The following is a 17,628-nucleotide window of genomic DNA, read 5'->3' as shown; positions in this document are numbered from 1 at the left end:
GGAATAAGGATTATGGTTATTTTAATAATACCATACTGCTAAGAGTTGGGGAAGCAACAGGAAAATTCAGGACTATCTGCCAGGTTTTCTGTACACTAAAATTCAGGTGCCATAGAAAGGCTAGACCACTGTTAATCTTTTTTCCATGGTAAAACAGATTCTTGCATGTGACTGTTGAAGTGAATGAGGAATGTCTAATATGTCTAGACCACGAGGCCAAATTGTAGACATCTCAAAAAGCTTGACAAGGCTTACGTTGGAGTTGTATCGAGAGCACGATTTTCAAAAAACTTGGCTGGCCAGGGAAGGTGAGAACCCAATGCAGTGTCCTCTGCAGATTTCATTATTCCAAGAGATAACCTAAATGAATAGCAAAAGAGATCTATGATATCAAAGGGGGAAAAAATGTTTTAATTATATTAACTATATGTTATAATTAGTTATAACTATTAATTATATAAACTACTATTCCTGTCAAGGGAATATTACTGACCACAAGTAATGCCAAAGTTGACTATAATATCAGAATTATTTAAAATTAAATTTGTTATGCTCTTAAAATAAAATTCTGTTTTCCCAAGTTATTTTGTTGCAATTTAAGATGTCTATGAAAGATTAAATATTGGAAGTATTAAGCTGCAATTCACTGTGTTGTTTTCATTCCATTAAATGCAACTATTTGAACACCTTTTTCCATTTTAAAAAAGATAAACTGGATAACAATCAAGAAATTCTGAATAAGGGGGTAGAGAGAGAGCCAAGTTTAGTATCAAGGTTTCAAAAGATTACACTTCAGTTAGAAATGAAATATGGAATGGATAGATACTTATTGCTATACTTTGAAGTTTAGAGCTTTGTCCCAATTAAAATAATGGGGGGCAACTGCTTAAAGAACAAAAACATTGGGAGGGGAATTTCAGAAACAAGTTCTGGGTTTTCTATTAGTACACTGCCAAGTGTAAATCTATCAAATAACCCTGTATGGATACGTAACAGATAGTGAAAGTTTAGAAAGCTTCGTTTATTCACTAGAGTTTATTGCTGCTTTCATATAGAAAAATAACAGAAGTGTCTTGGATGAAGAGATTTGTTTCAGTGTTATGCAATTCAGGATGAAAGAAGAATTTATGTTTATGTTATACAGCAAGCAATCTTTCTCCTGAGTGAATTCAAAAAGGAAGAAGAGATTCTGTAAGATGCAAGAAACTGAAATTCCACAATTTTAGTCTATATACGATGATAACTGTTTAAAGGGAATCTGTAGCTGGAATAATTTAACTATGCACTTGCATAGTCAAGTTGACTTAATTTGGTGTGGGTAGTCTTTTGTAAAATTAAAAATTTTATTTCGTTTAAAGAGTGAAATCTCTTAATGAGCTAAAAATAGGTTAATTTAAGAGGTTAAGTTACGTATGAGATCCTGGGATACGAACCCGTGTGCAAGGTTAATTAGGAGTTTAGTTTTCATGGTTTCCCTTTTATTTGAATTTAAGAAAAACCAATTAGTGTAAGGGATTAAATAAAAATACACTAGCACTTTTGCTCCCACACACAAAGATGGAAGAAAAAGTGCAATACACGAAGCAACAATATATTGGGAAAGTACTTCAAACCTCTCCCAAATGCAAAACACCACTCTGTCACAACAACTCAGATTAAAATTTATATTAAATTGCTAATAATTAATAGCAACTCTCTCACATGCTGCAGAAACATTGAACTCTTTGCCTCTCATGAATTTCGCCACCCTCATATTTTTCTAGTTCTTCCAAGAGAAGTAGCATTTCACCATAGACAAATCTATGTACTGGTCCAGTAAAAATACATTTCTGACAGAAGAGTGAATGTTATAATTAATAATAGATCTCCAGGGTTTCAGGAACTCTATGAGAGAGGCCATACTGTTTATGCTAGCTGTCAATACCAGTTTGTGAATTCATTCACACCACGCGCGCACGCACACACACACAACATCCAATGATAATCCATTCCAATCATGCACCATTCTATGAGAAAAAAAATGTAGCTGTTGCTCCCTTTCTTTTTGACAGCATTAATTCTTAACTTCCAAGGATGCTCTTGCATCCTTTCGCCACCCTCCATAAAATGAAAAATTCAAGTTTATTATGTTATAGTTGTAGTTTTCAAGAAGATACAGAAAATAAGGGATCTTGGTGTGGTGGACAGGAACCTGAAGACTAGGATCACATTACCACAATTGTAAAAGACAATCAGATTATGTCAGTAAGGTAGAAGCAAAGAGGTTATGGTTTCATGTATAAAGCTGCATATGAATTCCTTTCTTTCATTAGTTACACAGTGATCAGCATTCATTATTAAAAATTATGGAAACAGCTACCATGTTACAATAAAACTTCAATTTAATATAAACTGAAATTATCAGCTGACATTTCAATCTTCTTGTCAATATCATCTGTAGTACACATATATACAAACAAGCACATTATAATCTACATAGTATGCTAAATCACTGATTTGGTCAACCATTAACATTACTCTAGCCTGACCTCTGGTAGGGAAAAATCCTCACATCAAAAGCTAGAATCCTGTTATTTGATTATAAATTATTAAGAGTTATTAAGCTAAAGAGTAATGCGATCTCGCATAACTATGCACAGATAAATTAGAACAAAACTGTATAGATGATGGCCAGTAAGGTCTGAAATTATTGCTGAGTCCTAAAGTAAGGACTTGCAGAACTTGAAAGAGAATTTGGATTGTACATGGAGAACTTGAAAGAGAATTTGTAAATTTGGATTGTACATATTCAGCCCATGTATGTGCTGAATATGTATAATCCAAATTCTTGGGATTTTTGCTATTTAGATTAGGATGATTAATCAAAATTTCACAGGCCTCCTTGAATTTATGTTCATACCTAACTTTTGTATCATGTAAGAAACAGGTACCTTTCAAATCAATTTGGTGTAGGGTGTTAAGAGCATGATCCAAGAGACCTATTTTATGAATGTTAAATTTTAATGCTTAAGGGGTCAAAGCTGTATAACTGAGAGGAGACCTCTACATAGCCTTTAAAGGATTGCAAAGAACTAACCAGGGCTTCTGACCTAATGTCCAATCCTCACTTTCTCATGGTGCACCCTGTTAGGTATCTACCTGGATGATACTCAACGAACTAGGATGGGCTGGCAATTTGGGATTTAGCCAACCAAATTTTATTCTTACTGGCTTAAACCAAAATATAAAATGATGGTACAAGATGACAGAATTTCATGCCAGCTGGGGTGTTGCCCAGTTAAACAAGCCCCCCCCCATTGTTTTCACCAGGGAACTAGGACAAACAGTGAAAAGTCAGCTACTGGAACAAATCCTAAACACACCAACTCAACATCAGAGTTCAAGATTAGTACTATCAACATAAGAAGCCTGAATGGCCAAGAAATGAAACTAGCTGAGGAATTAGATAAGTACCAGATTGCCGTAACACGGGTGACTGAAACAAAAGACAAAACTTGGTGAATCTTTCTGAGCAATAAATACAAAATGTTATATTCAGGCAATGACAATCAATCAAAAGGAGCAGCCATAGTAGTCAATGCTAAATACGAGGCTAATCTCCTTGATTGGCAGGCAGTCTAAAGTAGAATGATGTTGGCAAATATCAGAATGGAGAACTGGACAATGAGACTTATTTGTGCCTATGGTCCCACAGATGGTTCTACTATGGTAGAAGGAGGAATTTTTTTTAAAGCTTTAGAGAAAGCAACTGACACAATGAAAAAGGAAAAGTTGGTCCTTGTTGGGGATCTAAATAGCAGACTAGGAAATGATTGTCAGATATACAAAAATAGTTTGGGAAAAATTGGAGAAAGAGCAAAGCTAATAATAATGGCAAATACCTGTTGGATTCCTGCTCAGTACATGGACTGGTTATTACTAACACAATGTACCAACATAAAAATGTGCACAAATTCACATGAAGAGAAGAGGCAAGGAAGAATAAGAAAAGTATCACTGACTATGTTATTGTTGATAGTGATGTTTTCTCCCTGGTGCAGGACATCAGAGTGTGCACAGTTTTAAATTGGAAGTGATTACTATTTAGTCTTGAGCAGGATAAAACTGAAATTTTATGCTGAAAAAAAGAACATAAAGTTTTAAAGAGAACTTCAAACTAAAATACACAAACATTATTCAAGAAAAAAAATGAAAAAGTGAGAACAGAAACCAAACCTTGGAGAGTCAGTAGTAAGCAGTGAAGAAATCGCTGATTGATTCAGCCAGGAGGTATGTGGTGAGGTTGTCTGCAACGATAGAAAAATCAGAACTCCATGGTGGACACAGGAAGTTAAAGAGGCAATGAAGGACAAGAAGAAACCATATCAAAAATTCCTGGCAAACAAGTCAGCTTTGTGCCTTTATAGAATAGAGAGACAAATGTAAGAAAACAGAATACTGGGCAAAAGTAGCTAAACAAAAGTCATAGGAATTTTGTTAAGAACAGAGAAAATAAATATCAAGAAGGTGGCAAGATATTCTAGAGGTTGTTGAATAAGTGCAGAAATGGAGGAAAGAGTGCTGTAAAAGGAGTTAGAGATGATAAAGGCGACATGAAAATTGGAAAAAAAAGATATCCTTAAAGTACAAGCAATTATTTTGAAAAAATTGCTAAATGAAACAAGCAGTAATAGCACAATGGTAAATAAAAAAAAAAAACATGCAGTCAAGAATACATATCTATACTTGAAGTATAAAAAGCCATCAAAGGCCTGAAATGTGGGGAGGAGTAGATGATATCTGACCTGAAATGCTCAAGTATGAAAGCAAAAGTCTTACAGTAGCTGCACTACATAGTTCAGAAGACCTGGACAAAAGGACGAATTCCAGATGATTGGATTAGTGCTCTCGTAGTACATATATAAAAAAAGGGAAATAAAACTGGATGTGAGAATTACAGGAGGTATTTCCAACTGAGTGTCCTGGAAAGATTTATGCAAGTACACTTGAATAAAGGTTAAGAAGGATTGTAAAAGAAAAGCTTGATGAAGAACAAGCTGATTCAGGCCAAATAGAGGTTGTCAGGATCAGATTTTCACTTTACAACCAATAGTTGAGAAATCATGAGAATATAAACAAAGATCTAAGATAAAAAGCCAAACTGCTATTTTTTTCTGGCGAAGTTAATTAAATTAAGGGGATAAAAGTCCCCTATTATTTTATAGCCAGTATGCGAAACTCTAAGATCAAGAACTACGATATAAGAGTTTCATGCCGAAGAACTATCGGCGAATCCAAGCGTAAGTGATCACCTGGTAGTACAACACCAAGGCAACTCAAAGCAAAAGGTGGAGCAAGCTCCCTCACTATCCTTGATATTTTCTCATAATGTAAAACACAGCTCCTAGGAGATGTAATACTGCCTTATATTATGAGGAGAGGTCACTACCCAGACCGGTTTCAACCTTTTTTGAAGTCTCATCAGTGAGTAGGTAGACCTGGATGATATCATCCAAAACAAGTGTTCTCTACCAGATTGGCAGGAAAAAGACCCAGAGAGAGACCAAGATATAGGTGGATTGATATGGTAGAAAGTGCCTTAGAAGATAGAAATATAAATCTGATAATGTTGGAGTCTTGACAAGTAACAGACTGATGTGGAGGAAAATTGTAGATTAGGAAGTTGGTAATGATGTAAATTTTTCATGTAGTACTATCATATCCTGTACATCACTTGAGGGTACATGCCAGGAATTTCAAGACTTATTTTTTTATTATTATTATGGACTGGAATTGCGCTTTCAGTTTCTCTAAATATATGGTAAGTTACAGGTGCAATGGATTCGGTATACTCCATGATGGACAAGATGGGAAGGAGAGGATCCTTGGAGGAGTTGAATTTGTTTTTTTAATTTTACAAGTAGTTTCAAAGTAGCATTAAAATATGTAGAATTCTATTTTTTTCTAATAACCCTTTAATCTATGGGATAGCTATGGTTTTACTATAATTTATATTTGTATTTTTTGGTGAAGTTTTATGAAGAATTTTATTGATGGTAGTTTTATTACAGCCATTGTTTATAAATGTGCTGCTAATAATTTGTAATTCTTGTTTGAGAGCTTATTTATTAGAGCAAATTGTTATAGATCTCTTTTTGACCAACTGTCTGAAGAGTGGTGGCAAGAGTTCATTCTCACACACACACACACACGTGTGTGTGTGTGTGTGTGTGTGTCTCTCTCTCTCTCTCTCTCTCAGAGGTGAATATTCCAGGGGTGCAGTGCTCATCCACCGAATAGCAATATCACCAATATTATATTTTTGCATTTATTCCCATTAAAGACTCCCTCCTAATTGTTTCCAGACTTTATGATTCCTAAAAGTAAAATTCACGTTAATAGTCTGGGTGTGCATTCAAAATACGCACACCTTTGAGCCCTTTGAAAAAAAATTTACAGATGGCATAGTTGATCAAATTCTTAGCATTATATAGTTTAACTACTCAGAAAGCAAGGCAGATTGAACTTTAAGATCTAAGACAATAGCACCTAGAGGCTGTGATTGGTTATTGTGTCACCCAATCCAATTGAACGTTGTCATTTGTTATCAGTTTGTTTTCCAAGTTTCATCTATTTTGTGCGCATGACATGTGAACTGAACTGGCAGAGGAAGTTTTTATACATAATATACACAAGTTTTAACATAATTTGACAAATTTACTACTTTTTTTTTTTGCCCATATTTACAGTGGGAAACTGTACTGTAACCTAAGCCTCATCCTCCTTTTCCAAATTTTACACCTTTGAGTAATTCAAATATACCAACCAAATATAGCATTCTCTTTCATTATTGTTTTCTAGTATACAGTATCATAAAACAAATACATTGTTCCCCACTCTGCACAGATTGGGTTACAATTAATTGATATATTAAAGAATTCAAAATTATTCTACAATTAATTGCATTTGACCAATTAAAGATGAACACTGACTCTTAAAACTTTCATACATCAATAAAAATGCAAATCATATGGTCAAATTGATGCAAATTTTGTAGTGCAGGTTGCATAATCCACAACAGCACATCCAACCAAAATTGGCATGACATGCCACTGATATAAATGGGAAGAGGACCCAGAGGTGAGTGATCAAAATGGTAGCTGGTCTATGGAATGAACCTTACAAGAACAGACTGAAGATTTGTGGATTACAGAAATTGGTTGATATGCAGAAGAGGGATGATATGATTGAGACATTCAAATGACTGAGGAGGAGTTTTTACAAGATTAATTCAGAGGAAATTTTTCCAAATGAGTCTGGTGGTGGGAGAATTAGAGACCATTCATGGAAACTGAGCAAGAGTGTGGTTAGCAAGGATGTTAGAACTAGTTTTTTTTGTTTTTTTTTACTTGGAGAGTGGTGAATGAGTGGAATAAGCTATAAGCTGCCAGAGTCTGTTGTGGGTGCCATGACTGTGAATGAGTTCAAAGCATAGTATGATAGATACTGTGCGAATGCCATATAGTTCTTGATGTGTTTAGGACCTTCCTCGATGAGTATAAGGACTCCTTGGAGTTGTCTCCAAGAGTCAGTGCTCATCTTTAATTGGTCAAATGCAATTAATTGAGAATAATTTTGAATTCTTTAATATTAAGGAAAGGAAGTTAGTTATGATTTTCAATTTCAGTGGTTAATTGTATGTGCTCATGTTTTTTGTTCAAGTGGCTGAGGAAGGTGTTTAAAGTTTGGCAGCTGTGTGGCCAGGTAACAAAAATACATCATTAAAGAAAAGGAATTATTCAAAAGCTTCCATATGAAAGTTAAGGCGATTAATTTGGTTTATATTAAACTGAAGGTTTATTATAACATTAACTACAAAAGAAAGGATTCTCATAATACATGGAGATGTAATTCACAAAACAGTGCAATCATTACGGCAAGCTAAAGAAATGCATTTCACTTTTGATCAATCAGCTGTCTTTTTTAAAAGCAGTGTATTGACAGTAATCTTGCACAATTTGCTCCCAATACTTAGGGAGCAAATTCAAACAGCCTACAAAAACCTACTAATAGTTCAAAATCAAGTTATAAATTTGAAATAGTTATGAATCCTAATATTTGGAATGTGCTTGAAAGGATCACTGATAACTCAGCTAAACATTCTGGAAAGTAATAAAGAAATAATAACCAATCTCTTCCAACATGTCACTCTAGCAGAAGCCAACCACATGCAAGTAACAGCCATGTGATCAATCTAGCCACACCCTAAAAACAGTGAACACTCAATAAAGGCATAAACTTTGCAGAAGCACCTAGAACGGTTAATAAATTGGATGTTATTTATCAACTACTAACATTAAATGAGGTATCAAATTTCTTCGTAGCAATACAGCTGATAATATTCATTTAGAAGCCTGTAATGTTTTCGATAATACAAGAGCCATGTGTAGCAATCTCACCAAAACAGAATTAGCAGCCATCGTTTTATTAAGAGAATGAATATATATATATATATATATATATATATAACAAAGACTGACAAATGTAATACTACAATCATCTTAAACAGATCTGCTTACCTTCATCAAATGAATCAATTGGTCTAATAGCAACTTTAAATTGAACTTGTGAACAATAATCCAGTTAACAGGATTAAGAAGAAAACTTAAATTCCTCAAGTCCATCACTTCTTGGTCATTGGACATTTAAATTTTTACCACATTACACTCACTCTTGTTAAATTTGTGGGGTTCCCAAAGTTCACAAACATAACATTCTGCTCTGGCTGATAATTTAAAAAAAAGGTATAGACAGCCCTAATTATTACCTAGCCAAGAAATTAAACATCAACACTCAAGGAGTTGGTAGGTCGTTGCCCCTTTTATATAAAGAGCACACAACACTTCATAAAATGATAAACAAAACTTGGCAAAGATGATTTATAGGTCAGTTTTGATGTCCCCCTCCCACTTTTTTTTTTTAAAAAAATATCCCAATCAATCAGTGGCCATTAAAATTTTCATTAGTGCTCCAACCAAATAATGTTTCTGTAATTTTTCTTTGCATTAAGTTTAGTAAATCTTGTGATTCAGGCTGGTAATTGGCCACCTCACTTTTAATACATTAATGCCTAGGAAAGGGATACCTTATCAATCGATGTCGTATACACCAGTCGGGAATGCCATAACTGGAACAAGCATTGTTCCTTTTAAGGTTCCTTTGAAATAGGTTTACCCCTTCCATTTTAGGGAGCAGTGTTCAGCATTTAATAGTCTAAGTAATTAGCCTAGTAATTGACCTCAGCTCATTATTGTAACCCTCAGGAGCTGATTAAACACAATATCATCTATGAGAAAATATTTTGTGAGGGTCGTAAGATTCCAAAGAGGAAAGTTCTAGAACAATTTTTTTGGAGCCATTGAAAGATTTCAGCTTTCCAGTAACAAAGCTAATTTGCATGTTGTTCATTGTACTCATGGATTAAATAGGACTGGATATCTGGTGTGTAGATATATGATAGATAAGTTGGGTTTTTCTCCTCAAGAAGCTATAAATGAATTTGAAAAAACCGGAGGACACTAAATAGAAAGGAGAGAATTCGTTGATGCACTTTGTGATGAACCAAACAGTGTTGAAAAAGACTTCAGTTACAGTGACCACGGCAAGGATTTTCATTGTGGGACTAAAACAATAAGTAACTTCTGCATATGTTGAACCCATCAGTGATACTTGTTCTCCTGGTGGTATGCCAAAGTGTGTGGTATGAGACTGGCTGTTCCACAGCATATACCAGTGTTCTCTCATTCAGCACAAGATCATAGGTGGTCTCATGTTACTCATGAAGAACATAGGTTGTTTCAAGAAAGAAATATTACTAGTAGGTATCCATTCCATGAGCAGGGGAGCTATTACCATGATTGGTTTGGAAGTGTTGAATTAAGATATGGCCAATGGCAAGCAGGCAGGAATCACTGTAGAACAGGATATGAATCAAAGTGGAATGTTTTGCAACACTGGGATAAAGAAACATCAAAAAGTCACAATACAGATTTCTTAAGGTCATATATAAACATTGGTTTTTCCTCATTCAGTTCAAATTGAATCTTTTTCTATTGTTTGAGTCAAGTTAAATCAAGTGGAGAAAATATGTATTGCTGACTAGTGGTGTTTCATTGCCTTATTTGAAAAATGTACAGTTGTTGAAATTTGATTTGATAAGTAAAAAAAAAAACCCTGCGCATCGGAAATCTCCGCTGTAAGTTTTTAAAAGATTGAAAAATAATGTAATGCTCATTATTTAATAAAAATAATTCTTCAGAAAAAAAAATCTCTTACAAAAGAAATTTCTACTTGATATTACAGCTCTTTTCCCACGTATTATGTTCCAATTACTTTATGTGGCAAAATAATTTTTATCTCTAAAAAGATGCAGCCAAAATTTAGTCAATTTTTAGTGAAGATGATAAATTAAATATGGAAACAGACAATAGAATTAGTAAAACCACTATGGTAGGAAATCAGCTGAATAAATTTCTAAGGAAAATAAGAGAGAGTCAAAATACTAAGCTGTATATATTGAAAGTTTATTTTTCACTTGGTTAGACTATAATAAAATTTAGTTTAATCCTTTATCCAAGTGTGAGCAAACAAAGTTTAGGCCTGAAAATATCTTCAGGACTAGAATAAGGTAGTAACAACACCGGGCAACTCGTAGCAAAGGTGGACCAAGCTAACATCACTCCTATCTCAGTATCTCCCATAATGCAAAACATCTTCTTGCAGATATGTATAATGTTATGCATTAAGGGAAGGGCCACTACCCAGACTAGTTTCGACCTTTATTGAGGTCTCTTCAGTGGGAGTCAGGCCCAGAAGTGGAGACACCAGGCAGAAGCAATGGTGAGGTCATCTTCACCTATAGGAGTTGCAAAAAGGTGTGCCACCTTTTTTTTTTTTTATTTTTTATCTATTAAATTACTCTAGATTTAGAGAAAGATGTTGAAAGTTTATTTTTCACTTGGTTAGTTTTGCTTCTGGGCCTGACTCCCACTGAAGAGACCTCAATAAAGGTCTAAACTAGTCTGGGTAGTGGCCCTTCCCTTAATGCATAACATTATACAGGGTGTTCGGGATAAATTTGACATATTTATAATTAATTATATTTTTCCGTAAGTTACATGTATTAACACACACTTCTCTTCATTTAAAAGTTTGGACCCTTCTTCATTCATATACAAGATGTCAGAAAGGATGGATAGCTGGAACCCACCTGAATCATGGAAGAGAATAACTTGTATCATGATGATTCGTGCCCGCCATCAAAATAAGGATATTACGACTGCTGCCCAATGCTCCCTGAATACAGTAAAAACAATCAGGCATGAACTAGAGACTTGCAATGGTGACTACGAGGATGTAGCAAGAAGAAAGATCCCTAGCAGACGATCTGATTGCGTTCGTACAGCAGAATTCCTCGCAAATCTGCAGGAACAGGTGTTGAAGAACCCTGGCATTGGAATTCGGGCTTTGTTCGTGGAGTTGCTAACTGTAGTCAAGCCCTGGATAACAAGGGTAGCCAATGGTAGGCCGTATGTATGGCAGCAGGATTCGGCCCCTTGCCACACCTCTGGGAAAAGTCAAAAATGGTTGTCTGAAAATTTCTACGACTTCACCAGTCCAAATGTTTGGCCTCCAAACTCCCCAGACCTTAACCCCATGGATTATTTTGTATGGGGCGCAGTTGAAAAAGACACCAATCGCACTTCCAGTAATACAAAAGCCCAGTTAATGGATAAAATTAAAACAGTTTTTGCGGCCCTTCCCAGGGAGACTGTAGCATCAGCTTGTTCGAGGTTCCGAAGCACAATTGAAGCTGTGATCGATGCTAATGGTGGTTATTTTGAGTAAATCTTGTTGATAGTATTGTAATTAACTCTGCCTGTAATGTTTTTTTGTCAATTCATTAAATTTAATAGATACAAAGAAGATTTTCTTTTTCCTTACGAAACTGTCAAATTTATCCCGAACACCCTGTAGTACTGATATGTACTCCTGATTACATTCCTCTTGAATATTTTTTACTCCTGTTCTCTTTAAATATCTTACAATGTTGATTACCCCATACATTCAGATAATCACACTCACCATCTCCAGTTCCTGTCATATTATTCTTTCTTCCATTTTCAAGCTTTTTTGATAACTTTTAGAATATTTTACTATTTTCATGATATTTATTTTCTATCTTCTTACTGAAGACTTCCTATGACATTTGCTCCTATGCTCTTATGGTACCAACTAAATTACATACTAGAAACTTTTGATCTACTTTCTTCTTTTCCAGGATTACCTCTTGAAGTCAGAGTCTACCATGATGCTCAGATATTTAAATTCTTGCAAATAATGTTACAAGATGCTTTCCTAGCTGAATCAATCTACTGCTGCATAGAAGACATAATGACTTGGCATTTGCTTTCCTGGCTTAGATGTAATGTTGGTTAGTTATATATATATATCTTTCAGTCCCATAATGCTTGTATATAATTATAAGTAATTATTATTACTTGTGCATAATTATAAGTGCTATAATTACCTCAGTTACAAGGCAAGATGGGTCCCTCATATGTTCAGTTTACCATAAGCCCACCCACACGCACACACAAAATGCCACTTCACACCACTATCCTGCCCAGGAACTTAAAACCTTAGCCTCCAGGAAGGAGAGAATTTTGCCTTCAGGACAAGTCATGCAACTTGGAACAACAGACTACTCACATCTTTCCAACAAAAAACCTGGCCAAAATCCTTAAAAAGAAGAACAAATCTAACCCCCCCCCCAACCAGACTATACATACACTATATCTTTCCTCTACATCAAAGGGCACAAAAGATAAACTGGGTTTCCCTACTGAAACGACACACAATCAGAACTGCATACAAACCTGTAAACAAAGTTTCTACCAGTCAAGGATCACCTAGATCCTTTCTCCTTCCCTGATGTCTATAACATCCCTTGCCAGGTGTGGAAGTCAATATTTTGGACAACCGGAACGAATTACTTTGGGCAGAAGAAAAGAACACAAAAAATGCATCTGGAATGAAGAACTATCTCAACGCCATAGAGAAAGATCACTTCATAAGATGGAAGAAAGACTGACTACTTTACAAATCTCAGTTCAAATTGGATAGACTATTCCTGGCAGTGGCACAAGTTCTACAAAACCCAGTTAACTGCAACAGAATGAATGGTATGATTTTAAAATAATTCTGGCAAATTGCCCTATCTATCCATCAGAATTAACAGGAATCAAAACAAAGAGTGCCACTGTCACCCTCCATTTGACTGTCCTTGTTATCCAGGTCATTTTAGTTTGTCTTCACTGATTGTGTAGTGTTAAATTGTTTCTGAAACTGTCGGCTGTAAATAATTAATTTAAGCTATTAAATTATTTGTTTACATTCCAGTCGAATTATGTCAGTGTAGTTTTATGTTCCAGAAACTTCGACATGAATAACCACCAATTACTTTGTTCACTGCTTTTATTAAGTGCTATGGTCATTCAGTTCATTACAGTCTGCTTTCACTATATCCACAATAATTATAAGAAACTTTTGAAAAGGCACTGTTAAATTATATTATTTTAAATTGAATTGCTAATTGACGTTGACTGCACCATTCTAATATTCTATGCCTATTATCAACTTTGCATTTCTATCAACTGCACCTTTGTTATTCTTTTACACATGCACCTTAGGCCTAACTTACCTCTTCTACTTTACGCAGTCATAACTATAATCTGCTGAAGATAGACCTTTCTATTAATCCCAGAGGAAGACCAAGATGTAAATCGATTGATACAATAAAAATTGCCTTAAAAGACAGAAATCTAAGATCTGATAATATTGGAATCTTCACAGGTAACAGATTAATTTGGAGGAAAATTGTTAATCAGAAATTAGTAATGGTGAAACTTTTTCAAGCAGTACTAATAGTATTATCCTTTATACCCACAGAGGGGTACATATCAGGAATTTGATGAAGATACAGCCATGGGCTCACCACTATTCCCCCCAATTGCTAACTTTTATATGGAAGCTTTTAAGCAATATGCACTAGATTCCTTGACTTTAAAAAACCTACTGTATGCCTTAGATATGTTGATGATGTTTTAGTTATCTGATCACATAGCCACCAAACTTTAAACACCTTTCTGAAACAACATGAGCACATACAATTAATCAATGAAATTTAAAATTAAAACTCACTTCCTTAACTTGCTACACTAATCACATCTTCCCTCAGGCAATCTATCCTTTACTGTCTACCATAAGCCTACACATACTGGCCAATATATACATGCTAAGTCTTGCCACCACCCCCTTCAAAAAACTTTGAATTATCAAGACTCAAAAACAGAGGTATAACAATTTGTTCTAATGAACAAGCTCTCAAACAAGAATTACAAATTATTAGCAAAACATTTATAAACAATGGCTATAGTAAAAATGCCATCAATAAAATTCACCATAAAACTACACCAAAAAATGAGAATATAAATTACAGTAAAACCATAGCTAATCCATACATTAAAACAGTTATCAGAAAAAATAAATAGAATTCTACATTATTACAGCCTTAAATGCTACTTTTCAAGTACCTATAAAATTAAAAAACATATTCAACGTACTCCACTGCACCTACAACTTACCATGCAAGGTAAAACTGGATGCACATTTCAAATCTGTAAAAAAAACATAAACAGCAGATTAAATTTAACAATTTAGGCGAAATAGGTCTCTCTTTGGTATAGGATGTTAAGAGCATGATCAAACTGATTAGAAAGGTACTTATTCCTTACATTATACAAAAGCCTGGTATGAACATGAATTTAAGGAAGCCTGCAAAATTTTGATCAGTCATCCTGATCAAAGTAACAAAAAACCCCAAAAATATGAATTGTACATATTCAGCCTATGTAGTACGTATGTTCTTTCAAGTTCTCCAGCAAGTCGCTTACTTTAGGACTCTGCAATAATTTCAGTCCTTACACTATCTATACTATTTGTTCTAATTTATCTGTGAGTAACTGTGTGAGAGTACATTACTCTTTAGCTAAATATCTCTCTTAATGATTTGTAAACAACAAATAACAGGACTTGAGCTTCGATGTAATAAGGTTTTTTTTTTTTTTTTTTTTTTTTTCCCACTAGAGGTTCAGGCTAGTACTGTTAGTGGTTGACCAAATCATCATGACTTTAGCATGCTATGTGGATTTCAGCGTAACTTGTTTCTTTGTATATGTGTGTGCACGCCCCCCCACACACACACTCCAGCTGATGACCTTGATACCTTTGTATGAGAAGGTCATATGATTATTTTGGTTTATATTAAATTGAAGTTTTATTATAACACAGTAGTTGTTCACATAATTTTTAATGATTAAAAGGTGCATATGGATATAATGACAGTAATAGATTGATCCAGAACTGTGGAATATGAAGACCAAGAGAATGCAATTTGCAGAACCTAGAAGATGACACAAGGTAAGGAATTGTTACCAAATTAAAAAAAAAAAACTATTTTTTAAAGATTAAGAACAGTGGGAAAGAAGAAAAGGCTGTGAGAAAGGAGGCGAGCGGGTTCCTTGCATGAATACATTCTCCAAGAATGTGGAAATGGTGAATAAGTTTAAGAAGGTATAATTTGAGCCTTTTTGTGACAGTGAGGCTCCTCCATGATAAGTATACACCAATGACATTTTATGTTAATAAAAATAAGTCTTCATTACCTCTCAGCTGTTTTGTAATTTATAGCAATTGCATCTGTATTATGACTGACGAACTCTGCTTCCGACTGGCGAGCTAATACTTGACTGTATGGTTGCAAACCTTCTGAAGTACCAAAATGAGTTATACATGCCTACATGAAAAGGAAGACAACAGTTCAAGAATCAACTTTTAAAGAAGATTAAAGAATACAATACTAAATAAGATAGAAATTTTTTTTTTTTCTAAATCATAGGATTCAAAAACATGAGTGCATCAACTTCCAGAAATAGGAAAGGGTTATGGTACATGGAGAATAATTCCTGCCTTATACTTCAAGATCAGTGACAAAACAGTCTTTCATTTGGATCAAAGATGAAGTAGGCACACTAACAAGAAATCTACACATACGATGGTGGTCTGAAAGGTTCTCAGCCTAACAATGAAAAAAACAAATTTAATTTCAAAATTATTTTTCAACATAATCTCCCTTAAGACTAATACATTTATTACAGCGATGCTCTAGCACCATTATCCTGTCCCTCTTGTAGTGGATCTCAGTATGATCTGCAAAACACCTCTAGAGCTGCAATCACTTCTTGATTTGAAGAAATCACACTGGAAGAGATAGAAGTCAGAGGGAGCCAAATTTGGGAATAGGGTGGATGTTCCAACAATTAATGGGTCAGATCCCTTAATTTTCCCATTGCCAAAACACCTTCGTAGGCAGGTCTGATTAAAAGATTGGAATAATATTCCCTAGTTCCAATCTTTTAATCAGACTAAACAAAACTAAACACCCCATAGCCAAGTTAGCCGGTCTTGGGCGCGGGCAGTAGGGTTTTTTCCCGCCAGTTTATCTGGCGTTTTTCATCCCGCAAGTAGGCAAACCGGCCCTGTGAACATACACTACTACAGTCAAAATATATTCTCCCCCCCCCCAGCAGCAGGCTAGGCGACAGGTCGGTTGGGAGTGGTACTAACAAGAAGTCTCATCTAAGTAACACGCGGACCCTGCATAGGAAGCGGGAATAATGCGTAGTGAAAGAAGAAGAATAATATTCCCTAGTTATTGTTTTACCCTTTAAGATAATTAATAAACAAAATGCCATTAGCATCCCAAAACACCGATGCCATGACCTTTCCTGCTGATGGAACTGACCGTCTTCTTTGGTATTGAACAATCTGCTTCTGTCCACTGTTTAGACTGCTGTTTGGATTCCTGATGTGTAATGGTGAATCCAAGTCTCATCCATAGTAATAAATCAACGCACAAAAAATGCTCCAAGCACTGCTCAGAGATTTTCATGCGAGTGCATTTTTGATCTCCTGTGAGCAAGCACTGCATCCATCTTGCGCAAATCTTTTTCATTTGCAATTCTTCATGCAAAATATACCCTACATGTTCTTTTGAAATGCCTATAGTCTCAGCAATTTCACACACCCTGACATCCAATACCACATCATGCACTTGATTTCTGGTGTTGTTACACTTTTTGGACATCCTTCACATGGATGTCCAAGAAGTGCAATTTCATCTTCAAGGCTGGTACAGCCATGTTTAAACTCTGTAGCCCATTTTTTAATTGTCGAAAATTAAGGAGAAGAGTGCCCATAAACTTTTATGAACTCTGAATGAATTTCTTTAGGTGTTCAACTTTTTTTTTTTTTTTTTTTTTTTTTTTACAAAAAATTTTATAACTGCAGGATACTCAATTTTATCCAATTCAAAGGATACAGACAACACTTTTGCTTCAGACAGTTGTATTAAAAAAACTACTTGATAGAATGACTTGCAATTTCACATGGATGCTTATAAAAGATGTACCAACTTAGAAAAAAAAAATCTTGCCGATAGTGTTGCCATCTATGGTTGAGAACTTTCCG

General features: G+C 35.0%; 1 protein-coding gene across 1 annotated transcript in view; it reads right to left on the bottom strand.

Moving 5' to 3' along the window:
* The window catches only part of LOC150105643 (uncharacterized), a 116,038-nt gene that overhangs the window by 58,714 nt on the left and 39,696 nt on the right, over positions 1–17,628 (bottom strand). The window contains exon 3 of the mRNA XM_090394966.1: positions 15,765–15,895. Within this exon, the coding sequence (XP_090251092.1) occupies positions 15,765–15,895 (131 nt within the window). The remainder of the gene's footprint in view (positions 1–15,764; positions 15,896–17,628) is intronic.

This window comes from Typopeltis vanoorti, chromosome 6, assembly GCF_054136105.1.
Source record: "Typopeltis vanoorti isolate ZY-2024b chromosome 6, IOZ_Tvanoo_1.0, whole genome shotgun sequence".
NCBI classification, from domain to species: domain Eukaryota; kingdom Metazoa; phylum Arthropoda; class Arachnida; order Uropygi; family Thelyphonidae; genus Typopeltis; species Typopeltis vanoorti.
This window is presented reverse-complemented; position numbering and strand designations above follow the sequence as displayed.